Genomic DNA, 21,416 nt, shown 5'->3' on the forward strand with positions numbered 1-21,416 from the left:
AAATATCACAAGACTACTCTAAAGTTGTTACTTCTGTGTTCCTGATCCTCTACTGGTGTAATTTCGTTGTTGAAAGGTAGTCTTTCCACATTTATAAGCTGAATAACATCGGATAATACAACATGGATATACTACCAGAAGATAGTTAAAATGTGGATGGTTCTGAAGTGCAGCAGAAATCAGTAGGTCAGGTGATACCTTTTGGTGATGCAGGCAGGAACCAGTGAAAACAGGGTTTGTGCAGCTTTGTACTTCAGTGAGCTGTGGTGACACATCTTAGGTCAAGGGGAGGAACAGACTCTCCTCTAAATGAAGGGAAAGAGTGGAAACACCTAATGAAGAGAAACAAGTGTTTTTGGGGCTAGAAGGCAAACCAGGCTCCCTGAGGTGTCTGTGGCTGCAGCGCTGCTGTGGATTAGCACAAGGCCCATTAACATCAGGCAGCAGTCGTCCTTCCACCTGGTTTGCTGATGGAGGAGACTGAGCTGTATCATATCAGCTTTCCAGCATTGTGGGCACACCATCATTTGCTGCCACTCACACTAAGGGAGCTGTCAACACAAAGCCTGCCTGCCTGCTTCAGGAGGCAGCTAACAGCCCAGGCAGCAAGGAGCTCGCTTCAGCAAATATTTGGGCAGATGTGATGATATCTGGGAAATTTAAAGACAGATTTCTCTCCTTTGTCAGAGAACATATTTTTATTTTTTTTTTTTACTTTGGGAATGAAGTTTAACAATACCAGTAAAATCTCTGTCAATTAAGTGGTTGAAAGAAATGTCTCAGCATTGAGGGAAGAAAGGTTTATTGGGTTTTTTTTTGTTTGTTTGGAGGTTTTTTTAAGATGTCTCAGGGCCCTGCTGGCAGCACGGGCTGTGCTAGGTCTCCATTTGTTCAGACTGGATTCTGGCTATGACTTTTGGAAGTAATGGAATTATTGAGAACTGTTGGTTTTGGACCTCTGCAAAAGCAGAACATCTGGCAAGAGCCTTATTACATTCCAGCCAGCTTATGGAGGGGGAAGCACTTGATGGTACAAAATGCATACTGGAAAAAAGTAGTCCTTGATTTTGCAGCCTAGTGTTAACTTCCATCAGCTCAAATTCTCAGCTATATAAATGCAGGTAGAGATGCTTCTAGAAATTTTTTAATAGTTTACTTTAAACATTTTTTTCTCCATGCCTAAAATAATAGAAGAAAACACATTTGCCCTAGTCAGTTTTTTTACTGAGGGAAGAGGTGCTGTCTTTCCCTTGGACAAACTGGTAGGCACTTCATTGTGCTGCAGGGCAAAAAGCTTCTTTCCCGATGGCAAATGAAGCAGTATGGAGGGTTTCTTCATGATTTTTGGCAAAAGAGGAGAGAAATAAGTGAGACAGCTTGTAATAATTACCTAAGTCAACATTTGCTATATTTATTCTATTGTTTTTTTCACAAACTAGCCTACCACAGCTCTGGCTTAGGTGAACAGATGTGCAGTGCCTGCATTTATCCATTAAGCATTCTTCCCTGTTTAAATACTGAACAGATAAACTTTGTTTTTAGAATTCAAAGAGGATGTTTAATGCTGACATGTTCATGTAACAGACACTTTTCCCCAGCTGTATTGAAGGAACCTGAATTCTCTCATGAAAAACTGAAGTTCACACAACCCTGATGTGTAACTTCTGTTTGCTCAGTACTGAGAGCTGATTCCTGCAGCTGACTTAGATGTGCTCTGTAGAACAAGTAATCATAAGAAATCTTTTTAAAGATATGCCTGTCTAGAGGCAAACTTGAAAACCTTTCGGTCTTTGTATTCTACATGCTCTGTTTTATGAAAAGTGTAAGATGTTTTAGACTGTTGTGTGTATTGTTGTTTTAGTGTGAGGTGCTGCTGGTAAGATGTTCCTTAAGATTTCAGTATTGTAGGGTAGCTAAAAATCAGATACAGAGACACTATGTACCTTAGCAAAGTATAGGTTTCTTCCACATGCTTTTAGGAAATGGCTTGGTGTAGATCTTCTGAAATTCAGACTCACACTCAGACTTCTGTGATCAATGACTGTTCCCAGTCATAGAATTGTAAATGTGGAATTACATTGGCATTTACTTGGCTGTACTTTATACTATACTTGCCATTATACTTAAGGCTCAAAATTCTGGTTCACTAAGTTGCAAGGTTTTTGTCTGATGCTTGATTTCTCCACTGATGCACCTTCATGAAGTCGGAAATCCAAAATATATGATATTTCTCACAAATTTTTTCTTTGTCTTTTTTTTGTCCCCTCTCTGCTTGGTATGTCAGATGGTCTCTTCTTCCTTAAGAGATCTGGGTGTTCATTAATGATCTTCTAAATATCAACAAAGTACTTTGAATTTGTTGCAGTTTGATTATTTTAATTGCATGAAGACGCATGACAATCATCATAACCATGAAAGGATACTGACACCAGGTTGATCTTTTGGAGTTTGTTTTCAGCAGGGTCAAAATTTGCCGGACACCTTGTGATACAGTAAATGACTGAAAGTACTTTTTCTTAACGTTTTTAGACCTGTTGTGAGGAAAGCTATCACACTTGCAACGTTTTCTTTGCTCATGAGGGTTAGCACCTAAGTTATATACTGTGTAACTCAGATTTATTGTGTTCTGGTGCCTGAACTGGCAGTTCCCTGTGCTGTTGTAATACAGTTGGTAACAGTGTTGCCCGTGAGGCTGTATTTGATTATTTTTGACCTGGTGTGTGCAGTCTTGTGACACTGCCCTTGATTTGGTGTATATAAATATATATATATATATATTTTAAAGTGTGTGGTTATATAAAGCTGTTGAGTCATAACTGAAGTAACCACAGGAAAATTTGCCAGTAGAATGGATTGTTATGATAGGCAGTACCACAGGGCTGAGACTTGCTTGTTAGAGCTGTTCAGTCTGATACTTCATGGTTCAACACAGAGAGGGGAATAAGCAGCATGATGCAATTTAATAGCAGTTTAACTGTGGGTGTGTGTTGGCTTGTGAATAAAAGCTCTGAGTTGTATCCCTGCTAAAGGCTTGATCTCTAAGCTGGTTTGCTTTATTCACATTTGTAACCAGGGAGGCTTCAAAATATACTCTGTGTGTGCACACATGTCAACATTATTTATACACAGGAAAATTTAGGGAGATTCACATTTTAATTTTTCTTTTAGAATTTTAACCTTAAATTGGATCAAAGAATAAGATTAAAGCTTGTATTAATGTAGGGAAATACTCTTTCTTTGGGGCGAAGAACAGCTTTACTGTACAGTGCTCTGAGCACCTCTGTGGATGTCTAAGGAAATTCCCTTTTTTTAATAGTTTAAATGCTAATTTTTATAGTTTTCTTCATTAACTTAGGGTTGAATTGTCTGAATAACTATAGACAAAGAACAAATGCATTGCATACAGCGTATTACATACAGTATTGTAAATAATGCTCTCCTCCTTGAACTGTACATGATGGACTTTTTCTGGCAAGATGGGTGTAGCAGTGTGAAGTTTTCTGGTTTAGTACAGTTTGTGTTGGGAGTGGCAGTTCCAATTTTATTTTGAATGGGTTGTATTGTATTTAAAGTGTCCAGGTCATGCCAGGTCACTTGGAGTGTTTGGTGACATGATTTAGAGTCTCGGAAGCAGAGAGTATGAGGAAAGAGAAGCAGGTAATTTCTGACATTTCTGTAACAGTGCTGCTATTACAGGAATTAATTTTGTTCTTAGGGAGTACATAGGTCTTATTGCAAGAAATGAATAGGACTGTTTGTGAAATCAAGTTAAAAGTAGTAATTGCCTTTTTTTTAATAGCAAATTGTATTTAGGTAATGAGTTGAAACAAATCTAAAAAATACTTGATAGTTATGCAGGAACTGTATTGTTGGTACTGGCTTTTGATGCTAATAGACAGTTTTAAAACAAATTCAAGCTTTTCATTAGTTTTCCTGAACCAACATGATTTTTTTCCATGTTCTTCTGTATTTTTATGATGTAAGTCTTTTGTTGCATTAGCAAAAGTTCTTCAAGTGTACACCCTGAAGTTTTATTCTTACCTGAGAAAATACTGTTCTTGCAAATAATTTTCCATATGAAAGTATAGGTTTTAAACAGCTTTCCGTACAGGGAGTATTCAATTTGCTGATATTTTAGGTTACAATTAATTTTTAACATCTCTCAATCTTAATCTTGGTCTCAGTTTTGGTTATTGCCCAGGGAAATTGTATACTTGTTGTACATTCCTCCCATTTGACTAATTTTGTTCTACTGAAGTTTTAATTGTGATTGCCTATTCTGTAGATAGAAGTGAACTTGGTATAATGCATATTCTGACAATTCTTAAAATAATTTCCACAATAACTGGCATAGCAGATGTTTATTCTTTGCTCTGGAATTCTCCAGGATAAACAGTGTTTCAAAAATGAAAATTAATTTATTTACTCATTGATAATCACTGTTGATATTTCAAACAGATTTTCTAAACTGATCTTTGCAAAGATTGATATTCAGATGGAAGCAAGTGTTTTACGGGCACCAGTCGAGGTAACCGATGTCTCCTCAAGGGGCTTCAGTCCCTGCAGCGCTTCCCTGTGCTCCTAAATCCCTGCCATTAGAGGCTGGAAGTTAATAACTCCCACTGCCATGGTTATGAACCTGACTGGACAGGTGGGGAAGAGATGGAAACTAACAGTTAAGCCCAGGAGGAATCTCACTTTTAGACCACACGATGGATTAATTGATCTGTGAGCCCCCGGCTCAATCCAGTGAGGAGGGTGAGCAGCATCATGCGACTTAATAAAACTGGCTTGGGCAGTGTCCTGAAGGAATTGGGGAGTTCAGGGTTTGTGCCAGACAACCCTGACTCACAATGGTGTTTGTGTGACATATCCTTAGGTCTTCCATCCATCTTCTCTGGAGCAAAAGGTACAGAAAGGGATACTCTGCTACTCCCACTGGTGCCTCTAATAAGCAGGTCTGTTACTGGGGAGGAACTTTGATCTTTTGTCTGGAATGTCGGTGGTGACTTGGTATCCATATGCTGTAAGACCATCGGTACATTCTAAGAAAGAGTATGGATGGAGATCTGAAATTTCTCCCCCCTCCCCCCCCCCCCCATGCTTGTACTTCCCCTTGTTTTTCCTTTGGGGGTGGATGGAGGGAAAGTCCTCTGTTTATATAGTTTGAAATGAAAGTGGTTTGTCTTTTACCTAATTATAACGTCGCATCTGAATTTATGCCAATGGCACTGAAGTGGTTACACTATTGATAGGTTGCCTGTGTTTCATTTCTCTTCTCAATTTGATTAATGCCCTTAACTTTGTATATTTTAAACCCACCACATTACATCTATTGTCAAAGCTGCTTTTGGTTTGAGTGTCATTCTGGTCCCCCGTCATCCATGTTTCCACCCCCTCCCTGAGTAATAAATGTATGGCACTGTATCTTGTCTTTACTTATTTATCTGACTTGTGGATTTTGAGTTCTTTGTTAGAATATAAATGGTTTTATTATGTTATTAAAAATAGAGTCTATTTTAAAAAGAGAAATATTTTCTATTGGAAGCAATAAGAAGAGACTGAGAACTAGTCTTAGCCTAGTGAAAGTTAAAATATTTGAGTACAGTGTTTTTCCATCAAATAATTCTACTCTTTGTACCCCCTTACTAGAAAGTCTAGATCTAAAATATAACTTCAGGTAATAATTGTTATCATACTTCACAATAGACCTTTGCAATATATGGCTTAATGGTAGATTGATTTGTTTGTGTCTAAGATGCAAAACACAATCAGCACTGTTATGGTTTGTGCTGTAGGTTTTTTGTAATTGATTTCAGCGGTTGAATCTTATCTGAAGGAATATCATTACTCTGAAACAAAATTGGATAAAAAAACTATAAAAGATAGAAACTCATACCTTGAGTACCTAGTATAACAATCCACAATGTGATTTTTTTTGTCAAATCATTTATTTGATCAACATCATAGCAGATGGTAACCCTATAAAGTATATTATCGTGTTTACACGAACATTAGAGCCTGTGTCTCTTGAAATAAGTTTTAAATATAGTCTTCTTTGTCTTATGCCAGCAAGAATAACTTTCATTTTGGTTTGATTGTGAGATCCAATTTTTTTTATTAGATGAATGTTTTGACCTGTTTCTTCAGAATGAATACATATGTCAAAGTAATGAGGCAACAAGTTTCTTCAGCTTTTCTTCTAGAATAGCTTGAAATGCTCACAGCAGAATCATAAAAGTGACAACTAAGCAAAGCCTTTTTAGAATTCAGTGCACAAAGCCAGAAAGTGTCCTTGTGACTTGGCCCATCTTCCTGAGGTGAGTGAGGAACACTCAGCCTTTCCTGCAGCCTGGCCAGGGTCTGGATTTGGAGGGTTTGGGCTGTGCTCTGTCTGGGGCTGGCCAAGGGCAGGGCTGTGTCCTGCTGGTCCTCACTGGGACAGCTCTGAGTGCCTGGAGGTGCCGTGTGAGCCAGCCCAGCCCCAGCGTGGTGGCTCAAGGTGCTCCAGCAGCATCAGGCTGACTGAATCACCCCCTCATTAAGCTACAGAGTCTCTGCTGTAGAAACAGTCGATTTTGATTGAGAACTATAAAATTGTGAGTCATTTCCATTACTTTCCATCTTCAATGCCTACTAAAAAAAGGAAGTGTGGGTAGAACCTCGTTGTACTCCTGTCTGCCTGAGTGCACGTGTCTGTTATTGGACCTTTAGAACAACACGGTTGTTCAATGTTCTGCTTTTTTGCACTACCTATAGAGACTGAGATACTGCAGCCCTTCCCTGTGTAGCACGTTTTCTAACTGTCACAGCTTTGCTGTGCCCCTTATCCAGTGGCTACTGGAATTGGTGCCCACATTTCCCTGTGGAAGGTGTTATACAAAGGTGATGATTCCCCTAGTTCTTCCATTCTCTTTAGCATTTCCTAGGAAAATGCTGGAACTCTTTTCATGACCCTTCTGCTCTGAGACTATATTGAGTTTATTCCCATAGATGACTCCTGTGTTCTTTCTTGCTGAGTATTCCCCACTTCAGGAGCTTTCCATTCAAAAGGTGTATCTTATGGTCCTGGCTCATTCAGTAGTTACCTTTAGTTGCATTAAAGTACGTGTTGTTTGTTTGTGCCCAGCCTGCTAGAAATTGTCTGGGTCTTTGTCTCTTGCAGTATTTGGTTGGTTTTTACCTGTCATCTGTGGAAGGACACATTAGTGTCCAAACCAGAACAGATTCCTTGAGTGCCATCATAGACACGTATCTGATTTCCTGCTTGTGTTGCTGCCTGCCTGGGTCTGCACTTGTTTGGTGTCTTATGTTGATGGAGACCAAGGGCAGCAGGGGTGTCATTCCAAGTCAAATCCAGATGTCAAGCAGCAGCAGCAAGACTGCTGGTGCTCTTTGTGCAGTATATGAATTTTTTTTTCTTGTAGCCTTCACAGAACATCTAAACTGTGAAAGTACGTTCCTTGTGTGCAGATTTTTTTTAAAGGGTATTTTTTGGTGTTTGAGTCTTGTAAGAAGAAAAAATGCTGCATGAAAAGGAGGAAAAAGACACCTAACAGCAAAAAGGAAGTTTTGATACTCCTGACTACTCTAGCTAACTGTACTAGACTTTTTTAGAAGAAAAAATTACAGGAACTATTTAGAAATCAGTTTTCCTTCCCATCTTAAACTCTTACATTTTGTTTGAAGGCAGTTTCTTTAAATTATTTGCATAATTCAAATGGTAGAATTAAAATACAAGAATTTTTAGCTGTACATGTGCTGATATAGCAGAACCTTAACATAAGTCCTTATGTCCCACTGACTCCAATTTTTAAATGAGTAGCATGTTTTACTGATCAGGGGTCATGCCTCTGAACACTCTATGCATAACCATTATCTACTGACATATTTCCTAAAATGGCTTGATATCATGTACTGTGTCTTAAACTTTCCCAAGGACTTGGTCTTGCAGTAAGATATTTTTCCTCCCCCCCCCACCATATGTCTCTTTTTAAACTAAAGCAATGGAAGACTTGTTATGATAATCACTGGATTATTAGAGCTGTTGTTTCTGGCAGAAAAGAGTCAATTGTGCCAAAAGATTACTTTTGCCTTTGTCAGTGCCAGCCACGACTCTTTACTCAGCTCCTGGACCAGTTACAATGAAACAACAACAATGCTGTCAGCTGCAAAATGCAGCAAACTTCCCCAAAGTGCTGGCTCAATATAGTGGTGGTTTTGCATTTTCAAAGGATGTTTTCAACCTTGAGGATCTTTCCTGCAGTACACAAAAGGTGTCTATATTTTTTTATTTGGCTGATTATACTGTACTTTCAATTTGACCTTCCCTTCTGCAGGCTGTCCTTGTCAAAGCAGTATTTTATAGCTTCATAAAGCACATTTCTTAAGGAAATAATGATTAGAATACTAGTAGTCCATAGGTAGTTATTTGAAGTATTGACTTAAATTCTACTTTGTAGTATGGTCAGTCAGAGAAATATTAATGAAAATTTTATAGTTGCAATATAAAGTTAGGATTTAGAGATGATCGTATGGAGTAACTTGTGCTCTGCTCTTATTTATAAATCGTGACACTTAGTTCTTATTTATAAATTATGACATTATAAAGCTTCATAAATATTTTATAGTATATATCACATAAAGAATTTATGCTGTTTATCAGAGCTGTGAGAAAAGTTCATGTGACAGAGAAGCAATGAGTTGTGTTTTGGAGGCCAGAGTGCGTGGAAGTGTGCAGTTCAGGATGGAAGTTCCACACCTTCCAAAAAAATCATGTAATACAGCTAATCAGGAACCTACTTGCTACAATAGTAGCTTTATCCTGTAGGAAGGAATTTGCTGTAGGAATTCAGGTGCTTTTGCAATGAGTTGTTTGGGAATGTGGTTTAAAGACGTTTGACCATTTAAATTTGACTGGAAATGGAATGCTACGTGGGATATGTATTCTGATACCGTGCTTAAAGATCTCCCTATTTTTTCCTTCCCCTTTCTCTTGTGATCTGTAACCTGGATTTGCATAAAAGGAACTGATTCTAAAAGAACCGTTACAGAGTGTAAAAAACATTACTGTTTTAGTAGGGCAGACACCATGAGCCTCTGTGGGTTTTTTAAGCCATTGAAACATAACCAGTCTGTCTTGCCTTTTTTTCCCCCCCTTGTGCTAAAATATCTTGTGTGTCATGTGAAGGCCAAGGAGGGGAAATAATTTTGCACATTTTACAATACTTAAGCAAGACACAAGAGCAGAGAGTAGATAACAAGTATACATTTCACAGTATGTGCTGCAACATTCCGTGCTTAAGATGCAGGAGAAATCGGGCTGTGCAAACAGCCCCCGTGTTCGCATCCTTGCGCTTGTTTTGTTCCTCATGCTAATTTCTTATGGATTGGGTAGGGCACACACTGCAGATTGGCAAATCTTGGCTTTTTATGCTCCTGTTTTCAGCAGCTGCAGGTGTCCAAATGAGCAGGTTCCTCTGTAGCCAGCTTAATTGACAAGGAAACTGTTCATCTTAAATTTTGTTTTTAGAAATATTGCTTTAAGTATGTGGAAGCAGATGAATTTGCTTTAAGTGCGTGGAAGCAGATGAATGTTCTTTCAGGTTGCATCAGAGAACATTGTTTTGGCTATCACTTCTTATAGGTCTGTATTTTTCTTTTCATTCCTAGGTATGGATGAGCGAACAGGTGCCACATCCTGGGGAACAAGTGGTCAGCCAAGTCCTTCATACGAATCTTCAAGGGTAAGATACCCACATAATAACTCACAGTAAAAGTTTATGGGAATGTACAATGTAAGTTGGCACATGATTTGGTAAAGTTTTTGAAGGTTGAACTCTTTTAAATACACAGGTTAGCATCTTCTAGAGACTTTATTGACTTGGAGCTGCAATAGTGATTCGGATTTCTAAAGCTAAAAAATATATGGGTTAAGAATTCATGAAAATAAACCATATTTAACTGTGCACTTGAATGAATGATGATCATGAAAATGAAGTAGAAAGTCTTGTTCCTTAGGAACAGATTTATTGGCAAAATGTAGGGAGCACTTGGCTCTCTGTTAACATTACCCAGCTATAATATGTGCTGTGTCATGATGTTGAGGAGAGGCTTCTCTTTTAAATACCTTCCTCCGGTTATCATTCCCACTTCATCCATCCTGCTTATTGAGCTGAAGGTTTTTGATAGTATCTAATATCCTAAAATAACATTACCCTTTTAAACCCCAACTCAGTGGTCAAAAGCAAGCTTTCTCCCAGTAACCCTTTCATCTACTCAATATTCTGAATATCTACTCCCTAAAAAGCCAACGAGCTCAGTACCTGAATGAGAAATACCCAGCACACCTGATGTTCTGGTTTCAGTACCTTGGAGCCAGAGCTGTGTTAGCATTTGCACCTTTGTAGCTCTCTCATGCCGTGGAATAAAATGGGTAGACTGCAAAATCTTGTTCAGCTCACTGGATACTGCCTGACTTTGGAAGACAGCAATAGATAAAAAGATTTATCACAAAGTCCTAATTTTTCTATTGATCATTAGTAAAGGAATTATAATAAAAATGTAGAAATACTTTATGGGTGGAAGAAATATTTCTGTGCAACATGGAAATTAGGCATTCTTTTAAACATCCTGCATAATTTGAGGCATAAAACTCAGCCTTCAAATGCCTCTTCTACATTTGAAATGGAGTCATATTATGCAGCTTTAAGTAACTCATATTCTCCTTGTACATGTTTGGTGTTTTGACAGTCATTTATGACGTTGCTGATTAATTTTAATCAATCATGAGTTAAGCTGATCCAACTGGAATTTGAGCTTGTAATTCACTGGCTGTGTGGGTATATTAATCACAACTGTTTTGTGTTAGAGGATCAGCCAGCTAACGTTCCAATAATGTAAAGTCAGTGAGCCTTGTGTGTTAGCCTTTTTTTTTATATGAGGCAATAAAGAATAGTAGTCCGGAATGTCATTTAAATGACAACAGTTTACTTTTTAAAGAAAACTCAATTCCTTTTTTCCAGGAAAACTCTGTTCCTGTGTTCTCCCCAGAAAAGTGAACACTAAAAATATATATTCTCTGTAGATAGAATTGATAAAGATTAAGAGTACAAATTAACTTGGCCCATGGCTGTGATCTTCTGCAAAAAGAGAACACAGGAATTTCTCTTCTGCATTGAATTCACTGAAAAAGCACTGGACTTCATTTACCAATCTAAATCAAACTTACATGCATAAATTTTGGGTATGATGTATGGTCTTTCATTTTTGGTTTTCTTTCAACTAATGAGGCACATTTACTGATTCAGAATTTTGAATAACGAGAACTTCTGAGTACTCCTACATGGGCTGCCAGAGCAGATGTCTCTGAGGAAGAGCTAAAATGGGTGTGTGGGTCTGTATTGTAAGAATACAGAGCAGTTTCTCAGGAGGCAGAGCAAAGGATACACAGCCTTTAACATTCTTAGGTTATTCCTTGTGGTGATTAACGTGGGGTTTAAAGAAGTTCTACTTGTTTTACATGTTCGACTTCCTAATCCAGTGCTTTCCCCCATGATTTCAATGTAGAATGTTAGTCTTGTCCTAATTGTTCCTACTACTTGTCTGTTCACAGGAAAATGGCAGTCTCCATGGAAAAAGCTCAGACCTCTCCACAGACATAGAAAAGTTGAAATCTCAAGAGGTACCACTTATTCTTTTTATATTGTGTGTGATTTTTAAAATTTTTTTTAAATCCGTGAGCAGCCTACTACTGGAGTTTTTCTTTAAAGGTCAAAACATAGTGACAAAATTATTTGAGAATTTAAATTGTTGGTTCAGAATTGTCTGGAATTTCCAAAGGCACAGAAACATAAGCAGTTTTCAGTTGAATAGAGTTGGAATTTGGTGATAGTTTAGTACATAAAGCTAATGGAAGAAGATGGTGGAACACTGGCTAAAGCACATCTTTCTTTCCCAACTCCTGCTGGAGGTCTGTTCAGGTCAGTACAGATGGTTCAATTGTGGCCAGCAATGATGCTTTAGGGAAGAGTGTAAATATAGGGCAAATGTTTTGCCACCTTTGCTGTGTACTCTGCTGGCAAAAGCCCAGCTCTTGGGGGCTTAGATTTCCTGGGCAGAGCCAACCTTTGGACGTGGTTCTTACAGCTATTGGTGGACTTGCTCTCTGTGACTTGTGAATTTTTCTGACTTTGATTACAGTTTTGGCAAGAATTGCAAGCAGTTTGTGCCAAAAATATTGGTGTTTTTGTCCTAAGTGTGCTGACCGGTGATTTAACTGATTTCCACCGTATTCCAGTGTTCTGAATAGTAACGATTGGTTTTTACTGATGTACTTGGTAATTTTTATTTTTTCCCCCACAAACATCTGTGTTTTACATGCTACTTCTGTGTTGTTCTCAACCAAACTGAAGAATTGTAATCTATTGGTATTTGCTTGTCTAATGACTTCTCCTAACCTGGGGTTAGTTCTGGAATCTTCTGCTTCTTCATTCTCTGAATCTTTCTGCTTCTTCTGTATAACTGCAGCTTTAGGGTGGTTATGGCTGTGTGCACTTGTCAAGATGAGGGTGTACCATAAATTTCTGCCTGACACAATGATACATTCATTTTCTGTTCCTTTCTTACTCCATACTAAGTTGTGCTTACTGTTGATACTGTGATGCTGTTTTAAAAAGTGTGTAGAAAAATAAGATTTTCTTTTACATTGTACAGTAGTTACATTGTTATGACACTGAGTTATTTTTTAACATGTTTACTCTGTGTTTATTTACACCAAATTTTATCTGCTCTTTTATTACCAATTTCATGGAGAACTGGCTTTGCAGCTCTGCAGTAATGTTTAGTTAGGATTATTTTAAAACGTTTTTTTGCTAACTTTATTATGTCTTTGTTCACCCACTCTTTTTGATTTACTCATGGAATTTTTGAAGAATGTATGGGATGGGTACAGTTTTTTGGGAAAGTGGGGAAAACATATTGGTAACTTCTTTTCACTGTGAAAACTAGACACATATTCCTGTGTTTGGGGGGGGTGTTTGTTGTGTATTTTAAACTTTTGATCAATAATTCATTTGGAAAAGAACCTTCTCTCATATCTGATAGCAGTTTATTTTATTTTTAGAGTCTCTGATAATAGTTATTAAAAACTAAACTGTTCTTACTTCAGTAGTGTTTTGAAGTGATGCTGAAGGCTAGAAACCCTTAGATAGGAGCCTTGTCTTTTCATGATGTTATTTTGAAATGTTAAATTCTCTTCTAACACTGCAAGACCAGTGGGTATTTGTGTTTGAATTGGCTGTGATGATCTTAAATTTGTGAAAAGGTACATATTGAGATATTAGTGACTTCCGTGTGCATGATGTCTTTCATAAACCAAATGTTTTGTTAAAGAAATTAATAATTTGAAGAAATATATGTTGGGGGGGAAGAAAAAAGTAGGAAAGGTTTGTTGTTCATAGGAGTAATTCAGGAATGGTAGTTAGCAAGTCAGGGAGTTCTGTTAGTGCCGATGGTCTCCTAATTCTTGAATGATTGTACTCAAGTCCATGTACAAGTTTGTGTCTCTTGTGGTGCTTGTTTTTCTTCTTAGTCTCCAACCCTGTTTCTGCTTCCATATGTGCAGCAGTGGTGGGTTTTCAGTGCCTGTCTCTGGTTGATGTGGGCAGGTCTCTCCCTTATCTCAGTGCTGTAGAGCCGGAGGGATGTTTGCAAGCGTTTGTAATCCCTTGCATTGGAAGGGCAGCTGGCTCTGGGTGTGTGTCGCAGAGGAAGGTAAACCTGCTTTTTGAAAGTCTTGCTCTCCTGAGCTCTTTGAAGCAAATTCTGAGGTACTTGACTCAAGTACCACGTCTGGTGCACAATAATACATTGCCCTACAGAACTTGAGGATTTTGGCGTCCCGTCGTGAGACGATACCAGAACTTCTGAGCTTTCCTGCTATAGTTGGGAGTTTAAATTATGCTCATCATGTGGCAACAAATTGGTATGATCACCTTTTGGGAATAAGCATTGCATTGTAATGAAGCATTTTTCTCCCATAGTTGTTATTGTGGTGGGGCTCGTGATTGCTTTTATGAGGAATAATGCTCTGCGAGGTTTTCTTTCCTTGTTTTGACTTTGTTGTAACACGTCTTTGCAATAAAAGGAGCAAGTTAGTTCTTGATCTGCTTAGATTGCTGTCTCCAAATCAAGCATATCTGAAATATTTTTCATAAGACATTTCCTTGCTGGATAACCTTTTTTTTTATATACACACGTAATAGTTTTAACTGTTAAAAAATTAGCATAAATTAGCTGAGGTATTTTTCTTCCAAAATCCCAACTGTGGGTGTTTCAAATAACTTCCAGCATGTACATTGCACTAAAAGCTGTGAGTGCACATTCTGACCTGATATAACATAGACTCTAGTTCCAGTACTGAGGATGCAGTTTGTCCTTCTGTTCATTTATGTAACTCTGCTTTGTATCTCAATACTTGAAGGCAGAGTTGAACTGATCAAGATACCACTGCTCGATTTAGATGGTTTTGTAGCAGCAAGTTATTCCCTCTCCTGTATGTAAAATACTCATCCATGGATTAGAACCTGAAATACAATATGCCCAAACTACTCCCCCCTCCCCCAAATAGTACTTTTAATTTGCAAAACAGTCAAAAAGTAGTAAGGAGATAGCAGGTTTTGAAATAGTATTTTATACCTCTTAATCTCAGGTACATAACAAGAAAGGAACCTGTAATATAGCAAAGCACAACAAGAGAGACACAGAAATGCAGTAAGTGCTAACAAGTCTGTTGTATTTGTATCCTTTTTAACTCTGTTGATACTTTTTGCAGAGGAGGGAGGTTGTTTGGTGGTTCTGCTGCTGGTTATTTGCTTTTCCTGAAGTATTCTATAAATTAGCAGATGATTCACTGTGGAATCAAAGCCCAAATTAAATATTCCTTATTCAGTGCACAGGACACTTGCAAATGTAGCATACTTTGTAATCTGATTTATGAGCAGCACTTCTCAAGCAAGTTCTGATTTTTTAAGTTCTGAATGCTTTCGTTAGGTTTTCAAGTATTGCCTTTAAGCATTTATTGTTAGTCTGTTGGCTATACTTGTTTTATTTTCTTTCCTGGTTTATATCTTAGATAAGAGCTAGAAAAATCTGGTTTCCATCACATGAATTTTTTATGTCAGCTGTATTGGAGAAGTGGATCTTTTGGTTGTGCTTTTTGTTTTTATTGCCACTACCTATCATATTAAAATTAGCATTGGAATCAGTCACAAATTAGTTTTCCAAGTGGCCAGGGAATTGTCCCATTACATATTATGTTGATATTTATCTCACAGGAGTTTAGAGGTGTAATTGGCTATTGGGTTTAGCTGTCTAAAATCAGATTTGTCATTCAGTAAGTTAACTTCCTGGAACTGGATTTAGAGCTGGAGAAAATGGTGATTATTTAAAAATAAGTGATGTTCAAAATAAATAAATTTCAAGAATAGATAAACGATGTTTTCCATTGTTCTCATATTCCATTTCTGCACACAGAGTTTTCATGTATTTCAACTTGATATGTGAAAAGAAGATAATATTTTTAGAGCTTTGTTACAAAACTTACAGTGACACTTGGAGGATACATCTGAAAGCTCTCTTGACTTTTCCCAGTAACATGGGAAATTTGAGGTAGTGATACCTGCTTTTTTTTGCCCCCATGTAGCAACTGAACAAATAACATACAAAGCTGCATTTCTGCCTTTAGGATATTGTAGTAGAGTGTTAACACTTGCTAACAGCGGAAGTGAATCTGAATTAAGGCTGGAAAGTGGAGCTAGAAAGCTCCTTGTTGCTGGTGCAGTTGGGTGATCTCCACCAGCAAACTGTACTCAGTGCTCTTTTTAATAAGTATTGTACAAGTTTCTTGCACAATCAAGGGAGATGAGGTTGAAGCACTGCCTGTTTTCAGCAGGCAGGGAGGTGGAGCCTGTGGAGGGGAGGTGGAGCCTGTGGAGGGGAGGTGGAGCCTGTGGAGGGGAGGTGGAGCCTGTGGAGGGGAGAGGTGTTTGCTTCCTGGCACATGAGCCAAGGCTCAGCTTGATCTCGTAGCTTTTGGATCATGGTAGGGCAGCTGATACGAATGGATGAAACGGTGTAAGGAGTGTGGGGAGTGTCCCATCATTATCCATCTGCTCCATGTTTTGGAAAATCATTTTGGCCATTGCTTGGAAGCAATATTGTTCCCACTAATAGTTTGCTATGAGATTGTCAGCGATTTAAATGAAGTTATACCTGTGACAATGTGATGTTCTTTGTGTTCAGTTAAGATCAGGGAATACAGTGCAAGTGATCCTCCAGGCAGAAAGGAAGATTACTCTTCCTTGGATTTATTTTTACCTTACCTTCATTTTTGCAACGTTTTTCCTGATCTGTGTGTTCAGTAGACCCGGACAGGTTTTGGCTCTTTAGTCTTTCCTCTGGGAGCCACTGACAAATACGTGGATTCAGTGGCTAAAATACTCTTAAAAAAACCCCAACACCACCAAACCCCCCAGGTTGTTTATTTCCGGAAACCTACATGATCACATAATCCCTAATCTTTTAAATTCCCTAGGACACCTTGGCATGGCTGTTTCCCAGAGCCTCTTGTCTAATCTTGAGTCAGTGACTCAGCACAGTGTTCCTGGGGCAGTCAGTCTCTCTGGTCTGTCTGTCTGCCTCTCACTGCCGGTGTCTTGCTTTCTCTCCCCACTTCCCCCACTTCTGGTGATTTTTTCCTGCCTTGTTTGTCTTTAGAATTCTCAGATTAGTTTGGAGAGGCAGATAGTCCAAAATAAAGTGGATTTCAGCAGTAGATTCACTGTCCTTCATTTACACATTAGTCATTTGGATGACTGTTGTCTGATTCATAAGACCATCACCAAATTTAGCTTGCAAGGGAACTCAGTATTCCTGAGCATTAAATAATTAATATTTGTTATTTAAAGTCAGCCAAACTATAAAACTCAAGAAATTGAAAGCAGCATTCATTAAATTTAATCCTTTGGTCTGTAGCCATGTCAAACTGTGAAGTCAACCATTCATTTTACTGGAATTTTAATGTCTTAAGTTTAAAGGCAATAATTGAGCTATATTGTAAATTACTAAAATGCAAATATGTGCTTATTGATCTGGCAGCTTGGTTTTAAGCCTTAGATTTTGGTCTGTTCCCGGGGACTTGTGTAGGAGAGGACTCAGGGATAAGGCAGGATAAACAAATGATCTCTCATTTAGTGGACTTGAGCAAATGAAATGCTGTGGAGTAGTAAACTGTACAGGGAGAGGTTATTCTGTGGACTCAGTAAATGCATAGGAAAATTGTGTGCCCTGTAGTTACAGTGTCTCCTTCATTCTTCAAATTTTACCCTGAAGTGAAAACAGGATGTTGTGCTTATTTAAAAACACACCCAAAAATCCCATAAATTGAGTTAGGGTCAGGAGTACAGTTTTACTTACAGACAAAATCCAGGTGTGACTTCAGAAAATAATTACTAAGGGCAATAGTTTTATATTTTTGAAGTGGAAGTAAAAAGGAGAAGATGAGTCCTACAGAGGACCTGGAACCAGTGCAATGAAAAAGGTAGGGACAGTGAACTGGGGAAGTTTTTGTCTTATTCTTAGGTGAGTTCTGTAATTAACTTTAACCAAAATGACAAGACTTTAATGGTCATTGAAAGACATTAAGTTTTAGGAGGTGAATTACCACTTTATTTGTAAAATGGGGCATAGACTCACTGTGTCAGGCCTTCTCTTATGGTTTGGATAAACATACCCAGTAAGGAATGTGTTTCTCTGGGTGATTTGGTTGGGTTTTTTTTTCCATTTGGTCTTCTGGACAAAATGGAACAGAATAATACATTCTGCAAGAATTTTCAGGTGTTCTGTATACAGGTATTTTGTAAATAGTCTCAGGTTTCTAATTGGTTTGGCTATGTTAGCATGGAAAATCCTCCTGATAAAGCCCAAATCAGTTGGATGCTTGGAGCATCTTACCCAGAAGAGGTAGGAAGAAGAAGTATTGCAGCTGTAGAGTTTTGTAATTGGTGGACTTAATTTTTTTGGAATACCAGGAGAACATCACTCTAATCCAATGGAATACCTGAAAAACTACTAAAGTAAGTGTACAATGTTGAGTTTGCCTTTACTACTCAGTTGGAGCATTCAATGCTGAGAGTGCCTTCACTACTCAGTTAAATTGCAGCACTAATTAGTAGTAGTCTTTCAGCTGGATTTCATGACAGGTATTATTAAGAGACAATAGTTGTTGCTTTTCTTTGTAGACATATCTGACTTGGTCTTTCTGATCACGCACATGCAGTCAGACTGAAATCCAGGGAGAGGCCTGTGCAAAATGAACACTGAAAACATTACAAAACGCTGTGAGGGAACAATTAACCCCAATTACACTTTATTTGGGCTATAACAGTACAGAAAGAGAAGTTTTGTCTTCCTTTGGGAAGGTTAAAGCTTGCTTTTGTAATAGCTATGTAAGAGGTTGGAACAAACAAGATGGTTTTGAGTTTACAGGTATGGCATCTAATCATGTTCAAAATCAGTTTGCTTTCTGTAAAGAGAAAAGTGCCCTGAGCTGTCTGCAGTCCCTTCAGAATGGGGTTTAGACCAGAAAATAAATTTGTCCAGTAACTCCTATTTTGCAGACTTCTTGCCAGTTATTTGCTAAACACTCCAGCTGTGCACTCAGATGTGTGCTAATCCATTGGCATGTTTGCTGAGCAGCCACGAGGGCAGAAATGGGGATGTGCACTCAGCATGGAGTGTCTCCTTCCAGCCTTTCTGTTAAACTTGCCCTGCAGGGAACAGTAGGTAGAAATGCTCCAAAGAGCTTTGGAAGCCCACCTGTGGTCCAAGAAATGACATCACCAGCCAGAATATGTACCATGTTATAGCTCTTCCCAAGAGGGAGAGTAACTTTTGGCATGACTGATTAGTTCCTGATTCTGCTTGGAGCCTGTATCAATCCAGCTTCCATCCAGAGAGCTTCACTAGATTAGTCTTCAGAATTGCTGTGAACTGAGATTTCCTTCCTTTCTCAGAAAGGAAGATCGAAATTTGGCAGTATATATTATTGAGTCTTTCAAACATAGATTTGAAAAGGGGCTCTGATAGAAATTCATATAAATCCCCACCAGCACCTTCTGTTGCTTTTGCCATGAGCGATGAGTTCAGGTGCCAGCCAAAGGTGTTTTTGTTACTCAGTCACACAGGTGACTTTTAAAAAAAGCACTATCCTGTATTGTTATTGCAGATAGACTTTTTAAGGCTCTCAACCCTGTTCTTCTTTAAACAGTAAACATATATTGTCAATTTGCACTATCATATTTATTAAATACATTTTTAAGGCTTTGATTGTATGACTAGAAGCTTCCAGTAGCTTTCCAGAAGCTATTGGAAGCTTCTAAAGTTTTCATCTATGATTGATTACAGCTCTCTCCCAGTAGTAGAACTTTATGCTGTTTATTATGTAGGTTAACAATAGATGCAAAAGCAAAGATTGGTATCAGGAATGCAATTTTATTTGAAGTACAGCTTAAATATGAAGAATGCTCTGAAATAACTCAGTGTAATTTAAATCACTGTCCTTAGAGCTCTTCTGATTTTCCTTAATTTGCTTTTGTGAAGTGCAGAAGTTGTTTGTTAAATCAAAACTGCATGTGTTCATGGTTATTTTGTATTCATTTAGTGTGGGTGAGTTATATGTGGGAATCAGCCCTAGGTTTCTAATCCCAAACAAAACTGCTACTTGAGCTGATAATCCATAACTCAGACTCTGAATAACTGGCATCAGGGGTGGTGGCCAAGGTAAGACCCCTTTACATCGGTCCACTGTAGATGAAGGCTTGGGCTACAACTTGAACAGGTGTAAATTCTGTAATGGCAAAGAATGAAATGCCTGACACAATTAATTTTGATTATGAATTGCATTAAAGTACAGAAAAAACCAATTCTATTTAAAAGGCTTGCATATGCCTTAGTACATTTCCCCCTGTATACGAAATGTTCTGTTTTCAATGGCTTTGGTGTTGTGAAGGGTGACTTGGAGCATTTTCCAGGTAGATTTGTCTAGTGGTGTAGAAATAGAACTTGGCTGCTGTGGTAATTGGTGGCAAATGCAGTCTGGGAAACTGAGAGGGTGTATGAAAAGAACATGACGTCAAGTATTCTTTGAAGGAATTTTGATGATAGAAGGGAAAATATTCCTTTCTGTGTAAGCCAACCCCCCAGTTCTCCAGTTCCTGCATTTTGTGGGGGAATATGCAATATTAACACGAGGAGGAGCATTAAGAATCCTGTGCATTTGGTAGGTTGTGTTGCATGATGTGTAACCGTGTATGAAATGAGTCTTACTCCTGTTATATTTTCAGTCGTTTTGTTATTTACTTTGTAAATAAAGATGTCTTGAAGATTTCAGGTTCTGGGGCTCATCTGGGCACCACTTTGTGAATGTCTGAGATAGGGATCCTCTTTTATCACTGTCAGTGTCCTTCACAGTTTTTCTTTTAAAAAATAAAATATAACTGAAGTAAAAATCCAACCGCAATAACGAGCACACGCAGACTCACAAGTAGGAAGGCACCTACTTAGGAACTCTGGTTTTGGTCCTGTATTTGCAAATTTTTGTTCCTTTATTCAGCAGATTTAATTTCTTTCTTGTTTCATTTCAGCATAAAAATAACCCACATGTGGTGACCTTAGCTAGGAGCCACTCCATTTCCTCGGCAGCTGCTGCTCCATGCTGCTTGTCTGACAGCCGGGGCTAGGTCACGGTTTCCAGAGGACACCCTTGTGGTCATAACCAAGTTGTAAATGTCACTTAAGATTGTTTCTGAATGCCCATCACATGTGTATGGCCGATGCTGGAGTAGATCAAGTCAGCCAAAGCTGCACTGGGGAGTTGGGACTCGCAGCCGCTGAGTGGGCGAGCGGAGCAGCAGTGGGGCTGTGCCAGGCGGCCGGGAGCAGCAGGAGCGCCCTGACAGTTCCTCAGCCCTCAGTGAGCAGCAGGAGCGCCCTGACAGTTCCTCAGCCCTCAGTGAGCAGCAGGAGCGCCCTGACAGTTCCTCAGCCCTCAGTGAGCAGCAGGAGCGCCCTGACAGTTCCTCAGCCCTCAGTGAGAGCCCTTCGGGGCAAGTGACAGCGCCGGCAAAGAGAGGGAGGCCTGTTCCAGCCCCATCAATGTTGTCTGAGCGGGAGCCTGCGGTCTGAAGAAATGAGAAATGTTCAGTGATTGATGATTTTATAGTCCCAGGGCACTCGGGATGGTTCCTGGTAGCTGTGAACAGTTTTTCCCTCCTCCCTTAATTAGGCCTGAGCTTTAGGTTTCTGAACAAGAAGTGACTGGGTGTGAGTTGTAAGATAAGGTTTACAAAATGGTTTTC

General features: G+C 38.8%; 1 protein-coding gene across 11 annotated transcripts in view; it reads left to right on the top strand.

Moving 5' to 3' along the window:
* Positions 1-21,416, top strand: part of TCF12 (transcription factor 12) — a 162,000-nt gene that overhangs the window by 33,477 nt on the left and 107,107 nt on the right. For all 11 annotated transcript variants that reach the window (XM_027736942.2, XM_027736943.2, XM_027736946.2 and 8 more), the window contains 2 exons: positions 9,673-9,746; positions 11,615-11,683. In XM_027736942.2, coding sequence (XP_027592743.1) covers positions 9,673-9,746; positions 11,615-11,683 — 143 coding nt within the window. The remainder of the gene's footprint in view (positions 1-9,672; positions 9,747-11,614; positions 11,684-21,416) is intronic.

The sequence above is a fragment of the Pipra filicauda genome, unplaced genomic scaffold (assembly GCF_003945595.2).
Source record: "Pipra filicauda isolate LSUMZ 115617 unplaced genomic scaffold, ASM394559v2 scaffold7_size6619720_pilon, whole genome shotgun sequence".
Classification (NCBI taxonomy): Eukaryota; Metazoa; Chordata; class Aves; order Passeriformes; family Pipridae; genus Pipra; species Pipra filicauda.